This window comes from Aspergillus terreus, genomic scaffold, assembly GCF_000149615.1.
Source record: "Aspergillus terreus NIH2624 scaffold_12 genomic scaffold, whole genome shotgun sequence".
NCBI classification, from domain to species: domain Eukaryota; kingdom Fungi; phylum Ascomycota; class Eurotiomycetes; order Eurotiales; family Aspergillaceae; genus Aspergillus; species Aspergillus terreus.
The window spans coordinates 207,938-225,953 of NT_165935.1; the positions used below are offsets into that span (position 1 = coordinate 207,938).

General features: G+C 58.0%; 9 protein-coding genes across 9 annotated transcripts; 7 read left to right on the top strand and 2 right to left on the bottom strand.

Annotated features, from left to right (window-relative positions):
- Nucleotides 1-733: 733 nt before the first annotated feature.
- Nucleotides 734-2,072, top strand: sfh5 (CRAL/TRIO domain protein; the record flags this gene model as incomplete). Its single annotated transcript, XM_001216662.1, has 2 exons — nucleotides 734-1,326; nucleotides 1,391-2,072. 2 exons carry the CDS (start codon nucleotides 734-736, stop codon nucleotides 2,070-2,072), a joined length of 1,275 nt encoding a protein of 424 aa, XP_001216662.1.
- A 518-nt stretch (nucleotides 2,073-2,590) lies between these two features.
- ATEG_08042 (TATA-binding protein-associated factor TAF6) lies at nucleotides 2,591-4,034 on the top strand (the record flags this gene model as incomplete). Its single annotated transcript, XM_001216663.1, has 3 exons — nucleotides 2,591-2,960; nucleotides 3,017-3,435; nucleotides 3,486-4,034. 3 exons carry the CDS (start codon nucleotides 2,591-2,593, stop codon nucleotides 4,032-4,034), a joined length of 1,338 nt encoding a protein of 445 aa, XP_001216663.1.
- Nucleotides 4,035-5,465: 1,431 nt separating this feature from the next.
- ATEG_08043 (adenosylmethionine decarboxylase SPE2) lies at nucleotides 5,466-7,001 on the top strand (the record flags this gene model as incomplete). The annotated part of the gene is made up of 2 exons (XM_001216664.1): nucleotides 5,466-5,586; nucleotides 5,635-7,001. The coding sequence occupies 2 exons, from the start codon at nucleotides 5,466-5,468 to the stop codon at nucleotides 6,999-7,001; spliced, it is 1,488 nt and encodes a 495-aa protein (XP_001216664.1).
- Nucleotides 7,002-7,549: 548 nt separating this feature from the next.
- Nucleotides 7,550-9,287, top strand: ATEG_08044 (transcription initiation factor TFIID subunit 11 family protein; the record flags this gene model as incomplete). The annotated part of the gene is made up of 3 exons (XM_001216665.1): nucleotides 7,550-8,028; nucleotides 8,098-8,487; nucleotides 8,897-9,287. The coding sequence occupies 3 exons, from the start codon at nucleotides 7,550-7,552 to the stop codon at nucleotides 9,285-9,287; spliced, it is 1,260 nt and encodes a 419-aa protein (XP_001216665.1).
- Nucleotides 9,288-9,976: 689 nt separating this feature from the next.
- On the top strand, nucleotides 9,977-11,543 carry ATEG_08045 (acyltransferase family protein; the record flags this gene model as incomplete). Its single annotated transcript, XM_001216666.1, has 3 exons — nucleotides 9,977-10,090; nucleotides 10,161-10,788; nucleotides 10,837-11,543. 3 exons carry the CDS (start codon nucleotides 9,977-9,979, stop codon nucleotides 11,541-11,543), a joined length of 1,449 nt encoding a protein of 482 aa, XP_001216666.1.
- Nucleotides 11,544-11,865: 322 nt separating this feature from the next.
- On the bottom strand, nucleotides 11,866-13,192 carry ATEG_08046 (protein phosphatase regulator SHP1; the record flags this gene model as incomplete). Its single annotated transcript, XM_001216667.1, has 2 exons — nucleotides 11,866-12,592; nucleotides 12,660-13,192. 2 exons carry the CDS (start codon nucleotides 13,190-13,192, stop codon nucleotides 11,866-11,868), a joined length of 1,260 nt encoding a protein of 419 aa, XP_001216667.1.
- Nucleotides 13,193-13,622: 430 nt separating this feature from the next.
- Nucleotides 13,623-14,054, top strand: ATEG_08047 (TOM13-domain-containing protein; the record flags this gene model as incomplete). The annotated part of the gene is made up of 2 exons (XM_001216668.1): nucleotides 13,623-13,883; nucleotides 13,941-14,054. The coding sequence occupies 2 exons, from the start codon at nucleotides 13,623-13,625 to the stop codon at nucleotides 14,052-14,054; spliced, it is 375 nt and encodes a 124-aa protein (XP_001216668.1).
- A 381-nt stretch (nucleotides 14,055-14,435) lies between these two features.
- On the top strand, nucleotides 14,436-16,066 carry ATEG_08048 (membrane insertase OXA1; the record flags this gene model as incomplete). The annotated part of the gene is made up of 3 exons (XM_001216669.1): nucleotides 14,436-14,525; nucleotides 14,586-15,347; nucleotides 15,404-16,066. 3 exons carry the CDS (start codon nucleotides 14,436-14,438, stop codon nucleotides 16,064-16,066), a joined length of 1,515 nt encoding a protein of 504 aa, XP_001216669.1.
- Nucleotides 16,067-16,683: 617 nt separating this feature from the next.
- Nucleotides 16,684-17,927, bottom strand: ATEG_08049 (adenylate kinase family protein; the record flags this gene model as incomplete). Its single annotated transcript, XM_001216670.1, has 3 exons — nucleotides 16,684-17,084; nucleotides 17,144-17,685; nucleotides 17,785-17,927. The coding sequence occupies 3 exons, from the start codon at nucleotides 17,925-17,927 to the stop codon at nucleotides 16,684-16,686; spliced, it is 1,086 nt and encodes a 361-aa protein (XP_001216670.1).
- Nucleotides 17,928-18,016: the final 89 nt, after the last annotated feature.

Genomic DNA, 18,016 nt, shown 5'->3' on the forward strand with positions numbered 1-18,016 from the left:
ACGGACTATAGTACAGCTGGAGCGCATGTGTTGCCTGGACATCCCTCGTGCTAAATATAACGTGCATCTAGGAGTATGGGTTCAGGGGTGTCTCCTGGCCAACATCACACTCGCTCAGGGATATATACTCCAGTGTCTGTATATGGAGTATGCTAAAGGCCCACCATTCTCCTTAACCATCGCAGTCTGCAGAACCAGAAATTGCTAATAATAATAATGAAAGTGAAACGAGCATCTCGACCGGCACCTGAAACACCCTTGCCGCTTGCACGGATGGATCGGCTTGAGGATGCCTGGTGGATGTGACCTGTCGAGGGTGACGGACGAGGATTCGAGTGTTGTACTTAGTATAGAAGAGGGATGTTGATTGTCGTGGAGTGTTGATTGTAGAGGGTGGTTGTATTGTAGGAAAATACTCCGACAGTAATGAGAGGTGCCATCAGATAGGAATCGGGAGGGCCCGAGATAGGGGTTTGGTTAGTCTATTGATAGGGTTAGTTATTATTAGCACTCTGTAGTCCCTAGTACATAGTATGACCCTTCTATTCTAAATTTGTTATTGTCATTATTATTATTATTATTATCATCCCCTGTGAACATGTGATCTGCTCTTTCTTCTTCCATCGTCTTTCTTCCGCTTCCCTCCATTCTCATTTCTCTTCTACATCCTCCCATTCCCCTCTATCTCTTCTACTCACCATACATACTCCATCCTCACTCCCCCACTGCCACCATGTCCGAGCAAGAAAAGACTCCTCCCGCCGCCGCCGAACCACAACCTCCCGTCGACAACAAGCCCACCGACGCCCCAGCTCAACCAGAACACCCTCCCACCGATGGCAATGACAAGACAGAACAGCCGGCCACCGAGGCTGCCCCCGCGGAAGCTCCCACAGAGCAACCCAAGCAAGACGACGCCGCCCAGCCGGCCGACAACAAGCCCGACTATCTGGCCAAGAACCCGGCACTGAGTGAATTCTTCGACCGTCTGCCCGCCATCCTCTCGTCCGCGGGCCATAATGAGATGTGGGGCGTCACCCTCAGGGATTCCGCCGACGTCCCCACCGTCAACGTGATGATCAAGTTCCTGCGTGCTAATGAGGGCAACGTCAAGCAAGCCGAGGACCAGCTGATCAAGGCCCTGCAATGGCGCAAGGAGATGGACCCCACCGCCCTGGTCGACACGGCCAGCTACAGCGCCAGCAAGTTTGGCGGCCTCGGCTACCTGACCACCTACCAGGATGCTAACGGCAAGGAGACCGTGGTCACCTGGAATATCTACGGTGCGGTCAAGAAGATTGATGAGACGTTTGGGAATATGGATGAGTGCGTAGTTCACCCCGTTTCGATACGTATTACAATGTGGAAGATCTCCCGCTAACAGCACCAGGTTCCTCAAATGGCGCGTTGCCCTGATGGAAATGGCCGTCAAGGAGCTCAAGATGGACCAGGCCACCACCGTGATGGACTACAATGCCGACGAGGACCCCTACCAGATGCTCCAGGTGCACGACTACCTCAACGTCAGCTTCCTGCGTATCAACCCCAACCTCCGCGCCGCCACCAAGAAGACCATCGAGGTCTTCGCCATGGCCTACCCGGAGCTCCTGCGCGAAAAGTTCTTTGTCAACGTCCCCGCCATCATGGGTTGGATGTTCGCCGCCATGAAGGTCTTTCTCAGCAAGAACACCACCCGCAAGTTCCATCCCATCTCCAATGGGGCCAACCTGGCGCGCGAATTCCCCTCCCCCTTGAAGGACCAGTTCCCCAAGGCGTACGGCGGTAACGGACCGGCCTTGCAGGATAACGCAAGGACCGTGAACCTTGTTGCGGACCCGGAGCCGGCTCAGGAGGCTTCCAAGGATGAGGCCCAGGAGGCTCCCAAGGATGCGCCCAAGGAGGAGCCCAAGGAGGAGCCCAAGGAGGAGCCCAAGGAGGAGCCCAAGGAGGAGCCCAAGGAGGAACCCAAGGAGGAGTCTAAGGCAGAGACTACACAGGAATCCGCGGATGCTCCTGAGAAAAACGATGCCGCTGTGACGGAGGCTCCCGCACCTGCAGCCGAAGCCAAATAAATGCGAAGAACATCCCTTCCTGCTCAAGCCGCACCAACATAAGGTGCTCTAATGTTAATATTGTTGATTGGGCGACTCGTGGCCATTGGTGTTTCTGTTTATTGATACCTCAGACCGTGTACTGTTTGCAGAGTTGGTTGTGCTGTTTCCGCTCCACTCTTATATAGTATTTTAATACAAGAATAATATTTCCTCTGCGTGTTGAATTTCATAGATTCTCTTAATTATTTCAGTCCAATTGTAATGTTGTAGTCAACGTTCATGCATGGCTGGCAGCGTACCACACCTCAGCCAAGTACGGGAGATCATTACTCCCGAAAACGCAACTCCACTCGCCGCAACCTCAGCGCAACAGCTTCCCCAATTCCCATTCATCTTCCTTCACTTTACTTACACTTGGGGCCTGAAGCAGAATGTGTTTCGCTATCGCCAATCTACCCCGATATTCTCAATAATTCATTCTTCCTGGTTTCCGCAGATAGCTACTGGAGTCGCCTCTCCCCGATCCCCTCGCCGACATGTCCGTCTGGAACCCAGATAATATTCGCGACGTCGCCGAGTCCGTCGGCATCGTCAATCTCAACAACGATGTCACCGAGAACCTCGCCCGGGACGTGGAGTATCGCATCGCACAGGTCCTGGAGGAAGCCCTCAAATTCATGCGCCACAGTCGACGTACCCTCCTGACGACCCAGGATATCTCTCAGGCCCTGCGCGTGCTGGACGTCGAACCATTATACGGATACGAAACGACGAGGCCGTTGCGGTTCGGCGAGGCATCGCTGGGTCCGGGACAGCCCCTGTTCTACGTCGAGGACGAAGAGGTGGATTTCGAGAAGCTGATCAACGCGCCGTTGCCCAAGGTGCCGCGCGAGATCTCCTTCACTGGTACGGCTATCGCGACCTCCCATGACGGGGAGTGATATTCGCTAACGATCGCATAGCACATTGGTTGGCCGTCGAAGGTGTCCAGCCGTCCATCCCCCAGAACCCGACCGCCGCCGACTCGCGAAACCTGGAATTACTGTCCAAGGGACCGAACGCCAATTCGACGCTGGCGGCTATGAGCGGTAGCGCGAATGTGGCCGTCAAGCCGTTGGTGAAACATGTGCTGTCCAAGGAGTTACAGCTGTACTTTGAGAAGGTGTGCAATGCGTTCCTGGACGAGTCCAGCGAGGAGTACCGCACCTCGGCGTACTCCAGTCTGCGCGAGGACCCCGGGCTGCACCAGCTGGTGCCGTACTTTGTGCAGTTCATCTCGGAGAAGGTCACCCATGGCATGAAGGATATTTTCGTTCTGACGCAGGTGATGCGCATGGCCGAGGCCCTGGTGCAGAACAAGTCGCTCTACGTTGATCCATACGTATGCATTCCCTTCTTCCGACTACAAGATACAATGACTAATCTACGCAGATTGCCTCTCTCGTCCCGCCCATCCTCACCTGTCTCATCGGTCGCCAGCTGGGCGGCAACGCCGACCTGTCCGAGCAATTCGCGCTGCGCGACCTCGCCGCGTCCCTCCTCGGTCTCATTGCGAAGAAATACTCGCACTCGTCGCACACGCTCAAGCCGCGTCTGGCCCGTTCCTGTCTGAAGACCTTCCTGGACCCGTTGAAGCCGTTCGGCGCCCAATACGGCGCCATCATCGGTTTGCACGCCGTCGGAGGCGCCGAGGCCGTGCGCGTGCTCATCGTGCCGAACCTGCCTACGTACGGTAACCTACTCAAGGACGGCATGGGCGAGGAGGATCCGCGGCGCCCGGAGGCTGAACGTGTCCTCAAGGTGCTCTTCGCGGTGTTGGCGTCCCTACGGGAAGGACGGGCGCCGCTTGCCAACGGCGATGCGGGCACCGTCACGGACGATCTGCGCACGAGACTGGCAGCCAAAGTGGGCGACTTCCTCGCGGGGAAGATCAGCGAGGTGGGGAATGTGCAAATGGCGCATGATATCTTGGGTTCGTAGATTTGCTGTCTCGCGATTTTGTTTGTTGCCTGGGGATTGAGTTTGGCGTTGGGGCTGGGGTGTTGGTCTTGGGGAATTTTTGTCGCATACATTCACCTCCGACGTGTATTCATACCGAATGCGATGCAATTGAGTAACTTGAGCTGTTGTATCTGTACGGGCGGGGTGGAATGATGTAGAAATACAGTACGTCGATCGCGGGCAGACGTTCGGCCGTTCCTGGCGGCGACGTCACCGGGTCGCTTATGTCAGTGGTATTCTGCCGCTTACCCCCGCCCTCTGGGGTGTCGCATGAGCACCTTCAGTCGCCCAACTTACCTCCTTTTTTTTTTCCTTTCCCTTCGTCTTCATCTTCTCTCCGTCCTGTCGAAACCAGGAATTGCGCTTCCCGGTCTTTCACCTCCGGCTTCAATTCTCAGCTACCACCCGCCAACACTGCAGACGAAATACCTGACCTTCCATCGGGGTCTGTGTGTCTCTACCCAATCTCCGCCCCACGATTTTTTTCCGGGCCCACACAGTCTTGTTTGGGAGTCGACAATTTTCCCACCTGAGTCCTTCTCCTGCCCACGTCCATCTTTTTCTTCTCCTTTCTTCGTCTCCTCGACATCTTTGCTTTTCCCATCCCGTGGGATTGCTTGTTGCCTGGTGACTCCTCGTTCATTCTCTGATCTCATTCAGAGCCCTCCTGCTCCGACCTACCCGTCGGTATATCGAGAACTGGTCGCATCGCTGCCTGCTTTGCCGATGTCCAGTCTGTAGCTTCTCGCTACATCGTGCTGTTTTTAAGCCCGATCTTTTCTCGCCTTCCATGAACCCGAAGGACCTACTGCGATTCCTGTCTAAGCCTGCGAAGTAGGTCGCCCATGTTCCCCGTCTCCATGTCGTCAGAGTTTTCGTGCTTCCCCGCTTCGGGGTGCTGCCCGCATGTCCTTGCCTATTCTCCTCCTGCACAATCCCACTCGACCAGGACTGACTGAATGGCTCTAGGCCTCGATAACACGACTCCAGTGTTATACCTCACGCGCCTCTGTCTTCTCCCCTTTGTCCTTTTTGAAAAGCAGATACTCTCGTCTGCTAGACCCGATACTTTGACCGGTATCGGTATCTTCCAGCACGAGGGTCTTCCACCGATAGTCACAATTCCTTTTTCCAGAGGCTTTTTCCTCCTCTCGCTCTCCTTCCGCCCTCCCTAGCAGCCCTTCAGGCTCATTCGGACTCTACCTTCCTGGCTGTGTGCCACCTTCTCTATTGGAATCAGGGCCTTCTCTCTCAGACGGACATCCCCCCCTGTTCGTCTGGGTAGCAGATAGTGCTTCCTAGGCTATTCTATTCGTCTACGGTTACACACAAGAACGACGCGCCGCGTCCTAAGTACTGCCTCGCCGATTATCTCGCCACCCGTGCGCTTCTTCGCTTCAATCGCTGGAGATGGTGTACATTGGGATCCCCCAGAACTACACGACCTCGCCGTCATCCTTTATCGGGACTCCGTCCCTGACCATCAACTATGCGGCCACTCAGGATCTTGACTCCTCCAATGCCTTTGAAGGTTGGTACCCCTTGTGGCGTGTGTTGTTGCAGAGCTAACGTTCATCAGGCCCGGAGAAGCTCCTTGAAGTGTGGTTCGCCCCATCGGCGAAGGATCTCGGTCCCTCCAACCCTGCGGGTCTGAAGGCCGTGTCGGAGGAGATCTGGAAGGACATGCTCGACCTTGTCAACTGCCAAGTTTTGTCCATTGTGTCGTCCGAGGATGTCGACGCGTATCTCCTGTCCGAGTCCAGCATGTTCGTGTGGCCCCACAAGCTGATTCTGAAGACGTGCGGAACCACCACCTTGCTGTCTGGCCTGCCGCGCATTCTGGAGATTGCGGCGCTGTTTGGTGGCTTCCAGAAGTCCACGGCTCCTGCATCACGCGGCATCTCCGTTGCCGCAGCTCCGTACCGCGTGTTCTACAGCCGGAAGAACTTCCTCTTCCCGGACCGTCAGCGGGGTCCCCACCGGAGCTGGAGGGATGAGGTGCGCACCATGGACAAGCTTTTCCTCAATGGAAGCGCCTACATGATTGGCAAGATGAACGGCGAGCACTGGTACCTGTACCTGACCGAGCCGCATACCTTACTGACTCCTCCCGCGTCTCCCACGGAGGAATCGGCGGAGCCGGTAACCGAGACCAAGATGCTTCAGATTCCCGAGCGCGTCGCGCCGCAGACGGGAGATGAAGATGAGACCTTGGAGGTGCTGATGACCGATTTGGATGAGGAGAACGCCAAGCAGTTCTACCTGGACCACGCCACTGCCGTCGCGGAGAAGCAGTACAGCAACTTTGAAAAGGACAATGGCGAGCACGTCGACGTGTTCAGCAACACGGCCGACATGGATGGCGTGGAGTCGGCTCCCGCGCGTACTCTGCCTCCTGAGCTGACGACGGAGGGTCACGCTCTCGGCACCGTGGTGTCGGAGTCGTGCGGCCTCTCCAACGTCTACCCCAAGGAGAAGTTCCCGGAGTCGCGTGTGGACGCGTATCTCTTCACACCCTGCGGATTCTCGGCCAACGGCGTCATCCCCTCCCCGCACCAGGGCATGGGAACGCACTACTTCACGGTGCATGTGACGCCGGAGCCGCAGTGCTCGTACGCGTCCTTCGAGACCAACGTGCCGCATTCGCAGAACGGGCAGACCACGGCCGACATCATCCAGCAGGTGGTCAACATCTTCAAGCCCGGTCGGTTCACGGTGACGCTCTTCGAGGCCAAGCCGGCAGACGCGGAGCTTGACAGCGTGGAGGAGGGTCGGTTCGTCGAGCGGCAGGCGGCGCGTCGGGCGACCAAGATGGAGCATGTGCAGGGCTATCGGCGGGTGGATCGGATCGTGCACGATCTGGATGGATATGACCTTGTGTTCCGCTACTACGAGCGGCTTGATTGGAAAGGGGGGGCCCCTCGGCTCGGAGAGGAGCGCGTGTAGCGGCGTCGTCCATCTGGTTTGTGCGATCTGATATGGTGAGACGATGGTGATGGTAATGGTGGTGGATGATGGGAAATTGCCGTATTGTTTGATTGATTTTGTGTTGATGCAAGCGTTGTTGATTTGAGCATTGCAGTTGTTATTGTTTATTCTGTCACTCATTGATATGATGCGTTGACTTGATAATTTTACTGTAATCATCGGACTGAAAATTGGTTATAGCAGGTAGAATGTGTAGATATTACCTATAATGGTGAATGGTGGTACTTTGGCCAACTGGTCTCGGCAGACTTACCGCAGCGGGAGAGTTTGACCTCATTTGTTCTTCAACACCTCTCCGCCTTCACCATCACCGCGTCTCACGTCGTTATCATCAGGCGCCTACTGCCATCTAATAATCCGACTCGATTTATCTCTGGCCCTGCACATCTCCGCCGACCGTCCCGCAAGCAGCCGAACCCTACGAAAATCCACCAACTCAACCCAACCCAGACTTTGCACCAGACATCTCGAACGATCGAAAGGCACACCAACCAGAGACAGATACAATGTCCTCCCCACCACCCCCAGGCAACCCCCTCAAACGCCCCTCCATCTCCTCGACAACCTCGCAGTCCGCCAAACGCCCTCGCATGCACCCCCTTCGCCAGACCTCCTTCCCGACGACCATCGACACGGACGCGCGCACCCTCGGCGCCACCAGCGACGCCGGCAGCGTCACCGGCAGCTTCACGGGCAGTCTGGGCGGGACGAGCGCGGACGGCGTGTTCCGGACGAGCAAGAAGCGCGGGCGCAAGAGCAAAGCGGAGAAGGAGCGCGAGCGCGAAGACGCGGCCAGCGTGCGCGGGGCGGCCGATGGACGGCTCTCGGTCGACGCGGAGGGCGCGTCGGTGCGTGCTGGTGGTAATGCAGCTGGCGGCGGCGGCGGTGGCGACGACGACGACGACGAGGATTTTGAAGATGAGGGGGAGTTGTTGGGGAGGGAGGAGGGGACGACGGATACGGAGGCTGAGAAGAAGAATCTTGCGTATGTTCCTGACCCCCTTTTTTTAACTATGGTTATGTCTACGACGGATGGAAATTGACACTGGGTTAGCCTCCTGGTCGACGCCTTCAACCCGCTCCAGTCCGAACGATACGACCTCTTCAAGCGAGCCAAGCTGCGCAAAGAAACGCTGCGCCGCATCGTCAACCACGCGCTCTCGCAGTCTGTCCCCGCCAGCGTGGTCACCACCATCAACGGCTTCACGAAAGTGTTTGCCGGCGAGATCATTGAAAAGGCCCGCACCGTGCAGATGGAGTGGGCGGCCGCCCACGACCAGGCGGCCTTGGCCCGGTTCGAAGCCGAGGGCGACGGTGCCACGGTGAAACAGGAGGAGGGCGCCCCGGATGCGCCGGCGAGTCGGCCCCCACGCGTGTTCACGCCGCCGCCCAACCCGCACCGGGGCCAGCTCCTCCCGTCGCACTTGCGCGAGGCGCTACGGCGGTATAAGCGCGACGGGGAGGGCGGTGGCGTAGGCTTTTCCGGGCTGAGTATGGGGAGTATGGGGGTCCGGGGGTCGGTGACTTGGAGTGCGGGCAGTGTTGGGGGGAGACGGATATTTCGATAATCTTTCTTTCTTCATTCTCTACGGAGTAAGATTTGTGTATTATTTGAGGCATCTCTAGGGAATAGTTATGCACATGAAAATGAAGCGGCTGGTTCCGCTCAGGGTTTGGTTTCGTCGGGCTTGGCGAGTCCACTTTCTCTCTCTCTCTCTTTGTACTCCGTATTCTTCCCACTTCTGCCTAGAGACAACTCACCACCACACAAAGAACCAACACAGTCAGATCGACATCAGGATCACGATAGATCAGGCTACGATCAGCTGTTGATACTCCTCTCAACCCTACAGGGCAGACAGACGCAGGTCTACTCATCAGCCAAGCCCACCGGCTCACCTCTCCCATGGCTCTCTCGCTGTGGCGACATTGTGGGATCCGTTGATGCCATTGTCGCCAAGACGCTCCAATGCTCGAATAGGGCTGAACGGCGTCGATAGTCGCTGCGACTCCATCGTGATTCGGGTCGATAGCGCCGTCGGATGGCGTCACTTGTCGTTATCTTCGCGCATTCCCCTTCCTCAGTCATGGCGCAATCGGTCGCTGCAATTGGAAAACCTGGAGCCCGTCCTGATCGGCTCTCCCTCTCGTGACGTTACGTCCGACTGCCGTCGCATTCGGTTCTCCCGCGGTTGGAATGCGTGCGTGCGTGTGCCCGGGAATGGGGAATGTCGCCTCCCCTGATGGCTTGGAGGTTTCAGAATCAAGTGGGAACCTCCTCCACCCTGAAGGGCCCGAGGGGACCCTGATCCAGTCTCTTCTGGCGGTCTCCTGGGCAAAGTGGATGCCAGAAGGATGGGATGGAGCAGCCAAACCCCGCCGGCCTGGTCGTCTCGCAGGCGATTCTGGGGTTCGGCTTGACTGCTGGCTTTTCTCGGCGTGCCTTGTCGAACACTGGACGATGATCCATTCTCGGGCTATTTTTATGTGAGACTCGTTTTTTCCTCCCTCGCCTCCTTTTTTCCCTTTTTAATTCCAAAACTCGGCTATTATTATTATTGCATCAGCCCTGCAGATTACGCCATGGGGGCATGAGAAAAAACAACAGGCCCTGATTGTTGGATTTTTGCACGCCCTGGATAGAGTCTACGTACTACGTACTACGTTCTCCCTGGCTCTCGAAACCCGTCGAAGATCTATTTTTTTTTTTCTCCTCCCCTGCGAGTCATCCATTTTTTACTTCCTCCCCTTCCTGCTTTTCCTTTCCTCTCGCTGCTTTCCGTGGTTCTGTCCGTCGTCGTTCTTGGGTCGGGTCGGATGGATTGAGTCTATTGGTTTTTGCCTGTCGCTCTCTACCTAGCTTGTTCTGTTCGCGTTTTCTGTTCCTTCTCAACATTCCTTTCATGTTCGTCTCTGTGTAACCATCTCGCACCATGGAGTATATGCAGCCGTCGTACCTGTATACTCGCCTGGTCGACAATCTGCCGTGGAAGGGAGGCGACCCCTCGGTCAAAGGAGATCCCCGGAAGAGCGTGAAATGGATTGATGTGAGTGCCGCCTTGCCGTCTTGCAGTCTATCTCTATCGGTGTAGACGAGGAGGGTTCTGACCGAGATAGGGCCTCCGAGGCATCGCATCCTTCCTGGTCGTCCTGACCCATCTGGCTCGCGCCTGGGACTACGATCTCTTTGCGCCGCGCGATACCGAAGACGCCACGCCGCGAGTGCTCCAATGGCCAATTCTGCGGATCCCCTGGCAGGGCCGCATCGGGGTCACCATCTTCGCCTTCCTGACGGGCTACGTGTGCGCCCTCAAGCCCATCAAGCAGTCCCGCGCCGGCGACCGCTACGCCGCCTTCACCTCCGTCGCGAAGAGCGCCTTCCGCCGTCCGCCGCGGCTTATCCTCCCGGCCACCTTTGCCATGATCATCTCGTGGGTCATGGCCCAGTGCGGCGCCTTCATCGTGGCCAACCGCTCCGACTGCTGGTGGTGTCGCTACGCCGCCCCGGATCTCGAGGACTCCTTCTGGAAAGAGGTCCTCCGCCTGTTCAAGAACTTCCTCAGCACCTGGACCACCGGCTACATGGCCTACGATGACCACCAGTGGGCGCTGTTGCCGCTGCTGCTGGCCTCGATGCTGGTGTACATTCTCCTGTTCGCGACCATGTTTGTCCGCTTCCGCTATCGCCTGGTCATCTACCTCATCATGCTTCTGTACTTCCACCAGGACGCCGCCAAAAACACGGGTACGTACCGATCAGGAGGCCTGGCACTATCGATACTGACGTTTGTAGAAACCTTCCAAATGCAAGCCATCTACGGCATGTTCCTGAGCGATCTGTCCTACGAGGCCGCCTGGCGCGACTTCATCGACCGCCACCGCTGGCCGCGGCGTATCGTCGCCGGCATCCTGGCCATTACCGGCCTCCTCATCGCCGGGTACCCGGGCGAGCACCCGGAGTGGGCGACGTGGTCGGACCTGATGTACCAGGCGGCGCAGTACATCTTCCCACCGGACGTCAATATCGGCAAGCGCTACACGGCCGTTGGCGTCGACCTGATCATCTTCGCCATCTTCATCTCCCCGTCCACTAAGGAATTCCTCTCCAACCGCCTCCTCCTCTGGCTCGGCAAGCAGAGCTTCGCCGTCTACCTGGTCCACGGCACGCTGCTGCGCACCGTGCTGTGCTGGATGCTGTACGGCATCTCGGGCCAGCCCTGGGAGGAGGTCGTCGACGAGAACGGCAACCCCATCTACGACGAGGACGGGAACCGCGTCCTGCCGCCCTGGCTGCCCATCCGCCCGCCCTGGGTCGTGGCCATCAGCATCCCCGCCTGGATCGCCCTCGTGTACTTCTGCGCCTCCCTCTGGACCAACTACGTCGACCCCGTCTGCGCCCGCATCACCCAGAAACTCGAGAACTGGATGTTCGTCGACGACGAGAAGGACGCCGCCCCGCCGCCGCTGCCCATGACCTCCCTGCCCATGCCGACGGCATAGCACGAGGGGATTGGGGGAGTGGTTAGAACGTAGAACGCCCTTACGTGGGGCCTTTGCTTCAAGTATATATTTGTATATTGTCTACCTCACTATATATCATGTGCATGCATATCCCCCTGCTGGAATATATTTTCTGTTTGCTGTTCTTGGATGTGGCTTGCGCTAGGTTTGGTTAGACTTTTGATCTGTAAATCAAAACGCGTCCTTACTTCATCGCTACGGGAGAGCCGATAATCACGGGCCCGGGATAGATGGGAATGGATGATCCTCATTTTACTTCTAGTTGCTTCTAGATACGTTCCATTCATCAGTCATATCAGTCCTATTGCCATTTCTGCACCACCACTCCGCCCCGCTTGAACTCGGCCAGATCCCCCAGCACCGCGTTCTTGTCCGTCAGCTCTTTGCTAGGAAACGTAGTCATCAGCACCCACGGGCGCGACTGGCTCGCGGGGCTGGCCGCCGAAACAAAGTCGTAGACGGTGCCGATCGTATGCGAGGTATTGAACCGGGAGGTGAGGCGGGTGCCGTCGCCGAGACGGATCTGCAGGGTGACGGTGGGCTGGGACTCGTCGACCGGGGGCGCTGCCGACTGCGCCGGGGACTGCGCAGACTCCGCGCCCGTTGTTGCAGGCGGGGTGGTGGCACCCACGACACCGGGGGTGGGACTACCGAGCCGCTGGCCCGGCCCAGCAAAGGGCTTGTACTTGGGCTTGGGGCGGACGTATTTCTCGTCGTGCTGCTTGATCTGCACGTCGACCTCCTGGCCCGGCAGCACGTTCATGATGGACAGCGGGGCGCGGCCCTGGCGGATGCCGTCGAGGATCTCGGCGTTGCGCGGGTCGTCGGAGCGGAAAAGCTCGCCATCGTCGACGGAGAAGCCGTCCGTCCAGAAGTGGAGGGTGCGCTGGACGCGCTGCGGGGGCTGCGCCGGCCGCGCGCTGGGCGTCTCGATCACGCGGCTAGGCGCGTCGTCGCCGCCGAGTGTGCGTGCCGTGCCGGTGAAGTAGGAGCGTCGCGGGGCCGAGTCGTCTGCGGGGAGTTGCGATCTTACTTGTCAGCTCTCATTCCCATACATACCAAAGGGACAGTCGAGGGGTGGGTGGGGGCAGGCACCTCTTCGCCTTCTCGATAATCTTCTTCTTCAGATCATCTGGGTTCTGCACCGCCAGCCCGGACTTCTCGCCGCCGGCGAAGAAATCCTGGTTCTCCATGTCGTCTTCGTCGGAGGAGTCGCCGCCGCCGGCCGCGCCGGACGAGTAGTCGCCCAGCGTCGCGAACTTCTTCTTCGGCGCGGGCTTGGAGGACGGCTGGGGCGTGGTCGACGGCGACTGCGAGCCGCTGCCGCTGGCCGCGCTTCCACCGAGCGTACGACCAGAGGGACCGGATTCGGCGCCGCCGAGAGATCGACCAGAGCCGCTGGCGGCGGCGCCTGTGTCGTGCAGAGCTTCGTCTTGTTCGGCAAAATATTCGGTGACGGCGGCTTCGAGGTCCCAGCTGTTGGCGCTGAGGTATTCATGTGCCTGGATCGGTCTTGTCAGCGTTGGAATCGGGTCTGGGGACGGAGGGATTACCTCGCCCAAATGGGTCCGGGTCATGGCACAGAATTGAGCGATGAGCTCGTCCTGGTCAACGCTGGGGGGGTCCATGGTTGGTGATGAGGGAGTTGGAGGAGTGGAGAGCTGAAGAGAGACTGTCAGAAGGATGAGAACAACAATGTACGTCACAGTTGCCGGATTGGTCAGCCGGAAGATCCTGTCTTCCGGTGGATTCCTGAGGCAGCACTTTTGAACGGCTCGATGAGATGAGAATAAAAGATGGAGAGTATTTCTGATAGAGAAACGGGTTCTGTGAGGTCTGGATAGAAGATATGTACTTGGTTGAAAGATACAGAGAGGAGGGTGGGATGCTTACATAACCCATACTCCATGAACTCATCGTCAACTCAACTCCTTCACAACATCAACATCGACAACACCAACACGAACACAACTCTTGCCCTCCACAATCTGCCACCACTCTCCTCCATACCATCAGTCAATCCTCTCGCGCCTACATCCATCCCTCCATCGGCTCGCCATGTCCAACAACGAACCCCGCGAAATGTACGAGTCAGGACTGACCGTCCCCTCCGACTCGGAGAACTACTCCGCCAACAACGAGCTCTCCTCCTCGTCATCCAGCTCTCCCCTCATCCTCTACAAACCTCCGACTTTCTGGAGCGTCCTGCGCGGCGCCGCGATCAACCTCTTTCTGCCGTTTGTCAACGGTCTGATGCTGGGATTCGGTGAACTGTTTGCACACGAGGCCGCCTACCGACTAGGCTGGTCGGGAACCAAGGTGCGTGCCAGCCTTGTTGCTCCGGCGGAGAGACCAGTACTGACAAAATGCTTACAGGTTTTCCCTCTTCACCGACGGTCGAGACCCGCAGGCCCAGGCGTGGAGGTGCGCGAGCTCCCATCGGAGCGGCGGCGGAATGGATCCCTACGAGATACGGCTGCGCTTGAGTGAAAAGCTCAACCCGCTGAAAGCACCTCCGAGCGAAGTCGGAGCAGTTTAGAGAGTAATTCTGTGGGCCCTGCGTGCATGATCTCCTTGGACGAAAATACCTCCTTTCGTTGCTGCATGGTGTACATAGTAGATCGTGACTTGGTCGATCTGTTGTCTGGCGTCTGGCGAAGCGTATTGCATGTCTACCAATCCAATCTTCATTTTTCTGTTTTACGACTGTAGTCCGATATAAACAATCACAAGTAGTACCTATCTTGTGCCTATGGTATCGTCTGGTAGGCTCACCGCCCGGCAGAAACCGGAAAAAAACGCCAACGCCGACGCCGCGGTTTTCCTCCACCAGATCACCATCACATCCAGTTCTCCCGCTCAATTCCAACAATGTTCGGCGGTGCGGGTCTCAAAGGGCGCGGCGCCATGCCGGCCATTGCCCGTCAGCGTTTGTCCGCGTTCTCTCGCTCGAGTCGCTCGGTATATCCCCCGATCTACTCCGTTGTCCGCCAGAGCACCCCAGACTGACCATGGCTTCAGATCTCCTCCTTCCGGCCCCAGGCTGCCAGGTCGCCTGCTCGGTATGGCCGCGTCAATCAGACCCTCACCGGACGTCTCGCCTGGCGGCCGGCGTCCGCCCTACCAGCCATGACCGCCACCCGCTTCAACTCCACCTCCTCCGCTTCCCCTCCGCCCGCCGATGCGGCTGCCGCAACGCCGCCGACGACGACGACACCCGCCTCGGACCTGTCCGACGTATCGGTAGACCTCGCCTCGATCCCCGAGGATATCGGCTACCTGAAGGCGCTCGGCCTGGACTACGGATGGGGGCCCTCGTCGCTGATCGAGTACGTGATCGAACACTTCCACATCTGGGGCGGGCTGCCGTGGTGGGCCAGTATCGTCGGCGCGGGTCTGCTGGTGCGGCTGGCGCTGCTGAAGCCCATGCTGGGCGCGGCCGATACGTCGACCAAGATCAACAACCTGCGCGACGTGTCGACGCCGCTACGCACCAAGATGACCACCGCCGCGCGCGAGGGCAAGCAGACGGAGATGATGCAGGCTCGCATGGAGCTCAACAACCTCCACGCCCAGCACGGCGTCAAGCCGTGGAAGTCGTTCGTGCCGCTGCTCCAGGTGCCGCTGGGTTTCGGCTGCTACCGCGTCGTCAAGGGCATGACCGCCCTGCCGGTGCCGGGGCTGGCCCTGGAGTCCGTTGGCTGGATCAAGGACTTGACCGTGGCCGATCCGTACTTTGTGCTGCCCGCGACGACCGCCTTGTTCATGTACCTGTCGTTCCGGGTTCGTCCCTCCTCCCTTATTCTCTTTTCTAGACTGTCGGACTAATATGCCTATAGAAAGGAGGTGAGTCCGGCATCAACAACCTCACCAACTCCAGCCTGGGCAAGATGTTCCTCTACGGTATGCCCGCCATGACCTTCGCCTTCATGTCCTTCTTCCCCAGCGCCCTGCAGCTCTACTTCGTCGCCACCGGTGCCTTCGCCCTGGGCCAGTCGTATCTGCTCGCCTCGCCCGGCTTCCGCAAGTTCGCCAACATCGCCATCCCGCAAAAGGCCGGCGGCTCCGCCCCCGGCGCCGGCATGTCCGCCGAGGACCAGCAGAAGGCCCTGCGCATGATCGCCGAGGCCATGGAGCAGCAGAAGAACCCGGCCGCTGCCGGCGCCGCCGCCAAGACCCCCGACCCCAACACCGTCAGCTTCATCGACCGCTTCCTCGACTCGCTCAAGCAGTCCACGGATAAGACCCGCAAGGAGGTCACCGAGAAGATGGATGAGCTGCGCGGCAAGGGCCCCCAGAAGAACGCGGATGGCTCCCCCGCCGCGCCGCCGCGGCTCAGCGAGAACGACCGCAAGCTGGCGGATGCCTATGAAAAGCGCCGCCGCGAGGAGGAGGACTGGAAGCGCGAGGAGCGCAACCACGCGCGAAGACAGGCGCACATGCGGACCCTCGCCGCGGAGCGCGAAAAGGCGCGGTCGTCGTACAAGGTCAAGCAACGGTGAGGCTGGCTGATGGATAGAGCTGGGGTTGTATTTTTGTATAATATGGGTGTATGTGTGCGTGCGTCCCCTTCATCTACTGTTTTATGTGATATTTAGAATGGTTCAGGACTAGTGAAATAGAGCATCTTCATTCACGGCATGTGTACAAACTGGGGAGACGGATTTTCCTGTTACAGTCGATATGAGTAGTAATACAGCTGCAACAACAGGAAGTCAGAGCTACTGAGACGCTTTGCGGTGGAATGGCATGGTTATGGCCTGGGCCATCTTGCCGATTAGATTTGGCGTCTTCGCAGGACCCAACTTCACGGCCGCCTTTCACTGTCAGTACGTGCAGACCTGCATGATCTACGGCTGGACTTACATCTATGACATCGCGGATGTACCACACCACGTCCTCTTGAGGCCCACTCGCATCCACCTGCGCACGATCAACCGCCGAAACACTCCGTATATGGACCACAGTGGACTACTCACCCAGGTGGAGTGCCTTCGGAACTCCGGCTTCTCAATAACAGCCCGCATCTGCTCATCCCACGCTTCTTTCCGTTGCCGAACCATAGCCAGACGCCTTTCACCCTCGTCAAACGTCATGGGATCAGCCATTGCGCGGCGCTCTATATGGTCCGGATGCATGTTGAGCACAATCGCGTGCACCACGCCAAAGGCCTGCGACAGTCAGCAATGCTTAACCCACGCAGTGAGGACGGATGCTGCACCGCCTGGAACTTATTGTACTGCTCTATGGAGGTCGGCAGGCCCTCGATAAGGAAGCGGTCTGAGCCGTACGCGGCAAACAAGTGTTTGGAGATCTCGATCTTGAGGATGCGAAACAGCAGCTTTTCCGGCACCTTGCCCTGCGGGTCGTGTGCGATGCGGCTCTGGACATACTCGCGCACATCGTCTGGCCCTTCTTCTAGCAGACTGCGCACCACGTCCTCGGGGACGATGTGGATTAGAGAGGGTCGCTCGCGGACGAGCAGTTCGGCTGTGGATGTCTTGCCGGAGTAGGGTGCGCCTGGAGCATGCGCATGTCAGTGGCTCAATGGCGTGCTGGGCTGATAGGCGAGGACCTACCGGTGAGGAAGAAGATGGAGCATGAGTGCTTTGGGATGCGAGGGTCCGGCAGGCGGACATCAATCCGCTTCTTCTCCTTTCGCGTCTCGCCCAGGGCCATGATTGCTCTCTCGATTGCGAGGTCGTCTCCCGGTATGCCCTTTGTTTGCTGGGGTATGAGCTGATTGACAAAGGATTGTTGGATAGCGCATACAAACACCGATAACAAGGCGATTGTTAACAAAGCAGAGGATAAGAGGTGTGATGCTGTGAGGATAAAGACAGAACGAGTGTCTTCTGGCGGAAGCAGATGGAATGTCTGCACCTGACGCGACAGATGCGACAGATGCAGAAGCCAAACCATGGCAGGCAGTCGCTTAGTCGTCGCTGAGTCGTCGTGGGAGGTGAAGAGCGACACAAGAAGGCCACGCCAGGCAACGGTCTCTGTTCCTCTTTCCTCTCTCTCATCACCTCGCTTCCTCCTTCCCAACCAGCCCAACAGCTTCCCGTCAAACAGTGAGTCGTGGAAAGCGCTATACAAAGCAGAGCTGACCCTCCATAGACTACACAACTCTAACACCGTCAACAAAGTAAGTCAAGCCAGCTCAGCAGATCTCCCCTCTCCTATCCCCGTCCTACTCATGCAATATACATCGACTAACGGCGTACAGTCGACATGCGCTTCCTGATCAACACCGTCGACAGCCAGTTCGTCTGGGACGCGGCCGTTCTCTTCGTCAAGACCGTCGCCATCTTGTTTGCCGTCGAGCTGATCAGACGTGCTTTGGCTCACTTCAACGAGCATCAGCGTCCTCGTCGTCCTCAGATCTCCGGTCCTATCCACGTTCGTCTGATGAACCCCTAAGCCATGCGCTTGACTACCTGTGACAAGAT